Source organism: Crocodylus porosus, unplaced genomic scaffold (genome assembly GCF_001723895.1).
Source record: "Crocodylus porosus isolate Cpor-Errol unplaced genomic scaffold, CroPor_comp1, whole genome shotgun sequence".
Lineage (NCBI taxonomy): Eukaryota > Metazoa > Chordata > Crocodylia > Crocodylidae > Crocodylus > Crocodylus porosus.
The window spans coordinates 1,121,923-1,129,241 of record NW_017728904.1 but is presented as its reverse complement, the minus strand read 5'-3'; the positions used below and the strand labels follow the sequence as shown (position 1 = coordinate 1,129,241).

Genomic DNA, 7,319 nt, shown 5'->3' with positions numbered 1-7,319 from the left:
GCACCCAGTGTCCCCCGTGGAGCTGATCATCTCCCTGCCGCCGCCCCATGCTCCTGACCCCACTCCCCCCAGGCCCCGGGACCCCTTCTTTGGGGGCATCACGCGGGATGAGGATGAGGATGACGACGATGATGCGATGGGTGCAGAGTGGGGCCCCTCCCAGAAGTTCGACTTTGGCTTCAGTGTCGGCCCCAGCGGGATGTGTTTCCACGACGGCCTCAACTTTGACCAGCTCTTCCATGAATTCAATGAACTCTTCCATGACATGGGGGCCTGGATGCGGCCCTTCGGTGCGGGCAGCCCCGTTGCGCTGGGCTCGTGGGGCTGGGATCAGGGCCCTGGGGAGATGCCCCATTGCCTGCCCTGTCATGCAGGCTGTGGGCTGGGATTGCGGGTGTAGGCAGGGCTGGGACTGTGTGGGGTCCAGGAGACAGTGAGTGAGGGGTGCTGGCATAGCTGAGAGCCATGAGTGGGAGCAGGGGGCTGGACTGGAGAGCTGGAGTGGGGGCGTGAAGAGTTTGGGGTGGGCATAGCGTACACCCCCCCCACTGAGGTCAGGCCCAGGGGGATGCAGGTCAGGCTCTGGGGCTGTTGGCAGAGCAGGGCCCTGGGTATGCCCAAGGCCATGTTGGGGAATCCCAGCTCCGCCTACATCCTTTGCTCCCCAGAGCTCCCTGGCGTGGAGCCGCCCCCGCCTGCTGCTGGTGAGAAGCACAGGCAATTGCTGCGGGACTCCATGCTCAAGTACCCGGATGGTCCCTGCCCCTGGACCCCTGTGGAGGACTCTGACTCAGGTGGACACTTGGGGGATGGTGCTGGCCCAGCACCCCCAGGCAGGAGGCCCTGGCAACCTTTTGCAGGGGTAAGTGCAAGGGGAGGGGTGTCTTGCCTGGGCAGTGTGAGATTCCACAGGTAGCTTGCAGGTGTGTGTGGGGAATTACCTGCCATGGCTCCTTGTGAACAGGCCCTTCCCCAGGGACAGCAACTCTGTGAGGTTCCCCTGGACTGCGCAGAGCTACTCCAGTCTCTGGTAACACCTATGCTTTCCATTGCAGCTGAAGGATACCCACCCACTGCCGCCTGGTCTCAAGGAGGATAGAGGTCTGTGCCTGTCAGGCTGGAGGCAGCCCTCCCTCTGGGAGCACAGCCAGGGCTGCCTGTCCTGGGGCTGCTCTGGACAGCTGGGAGGGGGTGGCTCTGCCTTGGACCCAGGCCCCTGCTGTTCTTCCTGTGATGTAGGGCTTGAGCCTAATGCTTGTAGCAGCAGCATGAAACAGGAGTGATCTTGGCTGGTGCTGGGGTGGGGAAGGAGAGGCCTGTGCCAGCCTCATGCTGTCTGTCCTCCTCAGATCTAGACTCCCAGGTCTCCTCAGCTGGGTTGGAGACGATCCTGAGGCCAAGTGAGCCAAAGTCCCGCTCCTGTTTCCAGAGCGTTTCCATCACCACAGTGACCAGGCCTGATGGGGTGAGTGATCTGGGTGTAAGGTCTGGTCTTGGGCACAGGGTGACTCCCTGGAACCCCTTGCTCTTGGTGGTGGGCTTGGACCGGGATGGGAGTAGTGTCTTTCTACTCTTCCAAGGTTCAAATGTCTGGCTCTGGGCATGGGGCTGATCTTAGGCTGTGACGGAGCAAGGGCTTGCTGCCCTGGGGAGGTGGCTACACAGGATCCTAACTCTGGGCATGGCAGGATGTGGGTCTGGGGTGCCTGGGCCTGCCCTAGGCTCCAGGGTTGACCAGAGTTTGGTGTCACTTGTGCAGACCGTGGAGGAACGTCGAATGGTGCAGGACAGCCAGGGCCACCAGGAGACGACGGTGACTCAGTGGCGCAGGAACCAGACTGTCACCACCATAGAGCCTGGGCAGGGCAGGGATGAGGCAACTGGCCTGGACAACTGTGAGTGTGAGCTGGAACCTCCCTGGGGCTGTCCTGGGGGTTGCCTGGGACAGGGGCTGTCTGGGAGACACCCCCATCCTCCCCCCAATTGAGTGAACAAGCTCCCCTCTGTCCTGCAGGGGAGCCGGCATGGTTCACAGGCATCTGGCAGCAGCAGGGAGAGCCCCACACCCCGGACCTGAGGGACTCCTCTCTCCTGGGCGGCTTCCTGCGCCGCTGGTTCTCAGGCCGGTAGCTCTGGGGTCCGTGTCCACATGTGCTGCAGGGACAGAGGCCCAAGCGCTGTGTGCTGGGGGGAAGACTACTGCTCAGGAGTGAGCAAGCACTCCTTCCTAGGACATTTCTCTAACTCACAGTGGCAGTCGCACTGCTGCTAAGAGACATGGCATCCTCTATCTTCCTGTGCCACCTGTCAGAGGGGATGAGGTGACCCTGCTTCATGCTGCAGCATGCCTTGGCTGACTGCCATGTAGCTGGGCCACCTGGCTGACATCTTTGCTGGAGATGCAGCAGTGCCTGCTGCAGCGGTCCTGAAAGGGGTTGGTTCCAGAGCCTGGCTTGCCAGGGCAGAGGCTGCTTCATGGGCTGTGCTGTGGGCAGAGCAGGGCCAATGCAGAGGGGAGGCATTCAGGCCTGGGGCAGTGTGTGCTCTCAACCTAGACATGGGGCCTGTCCAGGGGGCCTCCCTATTCCACCTCTCCTCTCCAGCTAGGGCTGGGGTCACCTCCTCAGTGAGGAAGGGCGAACAGGCTCTGGGGCAGTCTCACAATTCTGCTGTCTCACTTGCAGGTGTCTGATCCGAGCAGGGAACGCAGGGGCTGTGCTGGATTGTCTCGTCCTCCTCGTACTGGTGTGCGCAGAGTAATAAAGTCTATTTATGCTAATACTCATCTTAAAGTTTGTCTGTGGCTCCTGGTGCCAGGCTGTGTGGAGCCTGGGGCAGTCCCCTGTTCCAAGCCAGGAGCTGCCCCCCTGACTAGCCTTGGTGCTATCCCCCTTGTGGGTGCAGCTATCCACAGGCCCCTGGCTCAGTGCCTTGCCCCGCCCTTCCTGCTCCACTTCATTACATCCCCTCATGCTGAGGCCTCCTGGGGCTATTCCCAGGGGTGGCTGCTGGGAGCCTTTCCAGGGCCATTTCATTAGCACTCACTGCTGTGCCAGGGCTGCCCTTGCCTGAGCATCTTGCCAAGAGGAGAGCCCTCCCCATGCCAGCGCCAGGCTGGAGAACAGGGTCTTGGGCACTGTTCTTGCTCTCCTGTGGGCTTTGAACTTATGCCTGGAAGCCCCCTCCTTTCCCGCCCCCCCTTGTTTTCAATGGTGATAAGTGAAGGCCGGGCCCATGCAGGCATCCATCGCTCCCTGCCTTGGTGACGGGGCTGACCTGGAGAGCTGGGGGAGCTGGCATGGGCTGGGTCTCTTCCCCTTGGGCTGAGGCAGGGTTATCTCCCAGGTGCGTGGTTCTGGCAGTCCTGCTGCGAGCCCTGGGGTGAAGAGCTGTGGGCTCTGGCTGATCCCGGTAGAACAGAGCTCAGTCCTGGAGACGGGGGGCCACCTCATGCCCACTTGATTGGAGTAAAAGTCTGTGTCTTATCACTAGCTGCAGATAGGAGCCTATGAGGTTCAATAAAAGTGCTGGGCTGGCATAAAGCTCCCTCTTGCTGCTGCTGCCTAGGGCTGCCATGGTCTCTGCATGCTTCCTGGCAAAGGCTGGGACTCTGCTCCGTGTCCGCAGCCGCCTGGTCCGGGAGTGCTTGGCTGAGTTGCTTGCTGTCTTTGTGCTGATGGTGAGTACCATGGGAGTAAGACTCAGGCCCAGTGAGGGGAGCCCTGGGCTGGTAATGGGGATTACAAAGCAGGGGAGGGGTGCTGGCTGGGCTGGGGCACCAGCAATGCAGGGATTCACAGACTTAAGAGGCTGTGATGCAGGTGATGTGGGGTTGGAGAGGTGGGATGGGCTGTGGCTCCCTCAGCCCTACCACCAGGTGTGGGTGGGGCTGGACCGGAAGGAACTGGACCCAAGAACAGCTGCTGGGAGCCAGCAGCCCACCCAGGCCAGGCGTGCAGCCCCAGTGGGCTGCCCGGCCTCAGCGTGTCCGAGCTTCAGCAGCTGGAGGGCCCGAGGGGGCCTCGGCCAGGCACTAGCCTCAGGACATCAGTACCAGCACTGTAGTGAAAGCAGCTGGGACTGAGAAAAGCTAGAAAATGCAGCAATGGAAACCTCTGAACCAGTTACAGGAAGTGAAGCAGAGATGGGGCCAGGGCTCCTGGGTTTTCTGGCCAGCTCTGGGGAGGAGTGTGAGGTCTACTGGTTAAAGTAGGGAAAGGCAGGATTCCCGGGTCTCCTGTCCAGCTGTGTGTCTGGGGGCATTGATCATTAGAACAGAGGCAGGTCCCCTGTATTCCAGCCCAGCCCCGCTCCGCTCTGCTCCACGTCACTGCAGCTGGCCCTGCTGCACACTTTGACCCTATTAGATCCCGCGCAGCTATCTGAGGCTGGGAGGTTTCTAGAGGCTTCGTGGCTTGTTAGTGCCCCAGGGCGGAGGAGGCGCAGGGGGCTGACAACCTTTCCCCAAACTGGGTGTGCAGCTTGCACCATGCCCTCCCCCTCCCCAGGCAGGCAAAGGTTGGGGTGTGGGACCTTTGTGTTGCCTTTGGAGGGTGATAAGGGAGGCCGGGACCATGTGAGCCTTGGGCACCGCCTGCCTTGGAACCAATGGGCTGCTCTGGGCAGCTGGGGGAGCCAGCTCCGAGGCACCAGCCCAGAAGGATCTGGCTTTATTTATTCCTTGTAGGCAAGTGACCTTATCAGCAGAGCCATAAACACTAGAAGCTAAGTGTATCGGCGTGCCTGGGAAGCTGGCTCCCAGCCCTCCGCTCTTCAGGAACTCCTTGGGGCTGTGCATGGCCTGTGCTTGGTTTGACCCAGCCAGCACCATAGAGACTGTACAAAAGAGAAACCAGAGCGGTCATGAGCTGCCATCTTGGCCTGGCTGCAGTAGGCCTTTGGTGACAGGAAAGCCTTTGGCCTGGAGAGCAAGGGGCCACAGGGCAGTGCTGGGGGGACCAGCCCATGGAGAACCACCTTTTCTCCCTGCTTCCCCTAGTTGATAACCCTGGGCGCTGCGGCACAGACCGTCACCAGCCAGGGCGCGAAGGGTGGGTATGTCTCCTCCTGCCTGGCCGGGGCCCTGGCTGTCATGGTGGCTGTCTACATTGCTGGCGGAGTCTCAGGTGAGTGCGGCGATGGGAGTGGGGTCCAGGCCGGCAGGTACGGGAGGCTCTGGGGCTGGATGCCCCTGACTCAGCCTCTCTGCATCCCCTTACTTCCTGGCTGCTGCTGCTACCCTGATCTCTGCCGCTGCCCTCAGCTCCCAGTCACACACTGCTGACACCTCTGCAGCTCAGGGGCCCCTGGGGCAGTGCTGTCCTGTGCCCCTGCCCTCCCCTCACATCTCAGCCCCATCCTGGCCCCTCCTGCTTGTGTCTTGCAGGCGCCCACCTGAACCCTGCCTTCTCACTGGCCATGTGTGTGCTGGCCCGGTGTCCCTGGTGGAAGCTGCCCATCTTCATTGTCGTGCAGACCCTGGCAGCCTTCCTGGGTGCCGGTGCTGTCTATGCCCTCTATTATGGTGAGAGCCGGGTGTGTGGGTGCAAGGGGTGTGGGCAACATGCATGCATGTGGATGTGTGTGCCCCGTGCCTAGATGCAAGGCCAGGCTCGGCTCTCAGGCTGCCGGGGGCTGTCCGGGCCTGGGTGCCTGAGGCCCGCGCACACCTGACTCCTTTGCAGATGCCATCCAGCACTACAGTAACGGGACCCTTGCAGTCACAGGTCCCCGGGAAACCGCCTCCATCTTTGCCACCTACCCCGCACCCTACCTGTCCCTCCAGAGTGGCTTCCTGGACCAGGTGCACCCCTGCTCCCCTTCCCTGGGCAGGCAAGGCTGGGGGTGCAGGGTTTGGATTAGTGGGGCTCTGGGGCTGGAGTTCCTATTGGCTGAACCCTGGGGCAGGTGGGGTCCTTAACCCTGTGGCTGCTGGAAAGAGAAGGATGCCCCAAACTGTGTGTCAGGGGGCCAGTGACCCCCAAGCCTGGGCCTGTGGTTGGCTGCCTGCCCCAGCCCCCCCAGGCCTGCTGCTCTCCCTTGGGGGCTGGGGGCAGGAGAGTCCCCCTCACCGCACCTGGTGGCTCCTTGCAGGTGATAGGAACAGCAGTGCTGCTGGTGGGCATCCTGGCCATCGTGGACACCCAGAACAAGGGCATCCCAAAGGGGCTGGAGCCGGTGGCCGTGGCCATGCTGGTGCTGGCCCTTGGCCTTTCCGTAGGCTCCAACTGCAGCTGCGCTATCAACCCTGCCCGTGACTTCGGGCCACGGCTTTTCACCTATGTGGCAGGCTGGGGCCCCCAGGTCTTCAGGTGGGTGACAAGGTGAGCCCCTCCAATTCACAGGGGCCACTCAGGCATACTCTCCCCACTGCGGGATCAGACCCCAACCATGGCCTGGCCAGGCAAAGCCTGGGCTCTCCCGTCCTCCAGCCCCCCACATCCCTGGCCCCCAGTGCTGCTCTGTGAGACCCCCCACTTCCCTAGCCTCATGCCTCTGGACTGACCTGGCCTGCGCTCTCTCCCCAGGGCTGGCCATGGCTGGTGGTGGGTGCCGGTAGTGGCTCCCCTGGTGGGGGCTGTGGTGGGCTCCATGCTCTACCAGGTGCTGGTGGCGTTTCACCACCCGCCTGCCCCAGAAAGCACCCACGAACTGGAGGTGGAGAAGCAGAAGGAGATCCCCATCTTCATCATCAAGCCTCAGGCTGAAGAGCAGCTCAAGAAGGCCACAGTCCTGGAGGAACCCTGGCCGGTGGCTTCTCTGCCTGGGCCCAGTACAGACAGAGAGGGGCCCCCTCCTCTCTGCCACGCTATGTGAGGCCTGGGCCACGGCAGCACCCAAGTGGACCTGCTGCTGCAGCAGACAGGCAGACCGAGGGGCCCAGTGGCTGCGGCTCCAGCTGGGCCCTGGGGAGAAGGGGTCACTGGCGGGCAGCGCAGACCCACGCTCTTGTTTCCTGGCCCCACGCTGGCAATGATGGAGCCTGATGCGCTACAAGCCGCCGGCTTCTCGGGCGTCCAGGAGAGAAGGGCAAGCTGCTGGGGCAGCTTGTGGGGCCCGGAGGCGGTTGATGCAGGACGCTGGGGTCCCCTGGCCCAGGCGGGCGAGCGGATCCAAGGACTCCTCTTCCCCTCCTGGCACTAGCAGAGGCGGCCCAGGGAAGGCACAGCGCGGCCGCAGCGACCTGTCCGTCTCGGTGCCATTAAACGTGTTTGCAGGGGCTGAGGCGCCTCTCGCACACGCCGTGGCTCCAGATCCAGTTTGGGCCCCGGGGGGAGCGCACGGGCGGCGGGGCCGGGCAAGGGGCTGCTGCGCCGGAG

General features: G+C 62.6%; 2 protein-coding genes across 2 annotated transcripts in view; one reads left to right on the top strand and one right to left on the bottom strand.

Annotated features, from left to right (window-relative positions):
* Positions 1–7,319, bottom strand: part of LOC109324773 (mothers against decapentaplegic homolog 6-like) — a 165,330-nt gene that overhangs the window by 144,083 nt on the left and 13,928 nt on the right. The gene's annotated exons all lie outside the window — the stretch shown is intronic.
* AQP10 (aquaporin 10) lies at positions 2,147–7,165 on the top strand. The gene is made up of 6 exons (XM_019556849.1): positions 2,147–3,679; positions 5,000–5,126; positions 5,387–5,524; positions 5,685–5,803; positions 6,094–6,323; positions 6,528–7,165. Exons 1-6 carry the CDS (start codon positions 3,575–3,577, stop codon positions 6,814–6,816), a joined length of 1,008 nt encoding a protein of 335 aa, XP_019412394.1. The 5' UTR covers positions 2,147–3,574; the 3' UTR covers positions 6,817–7,165.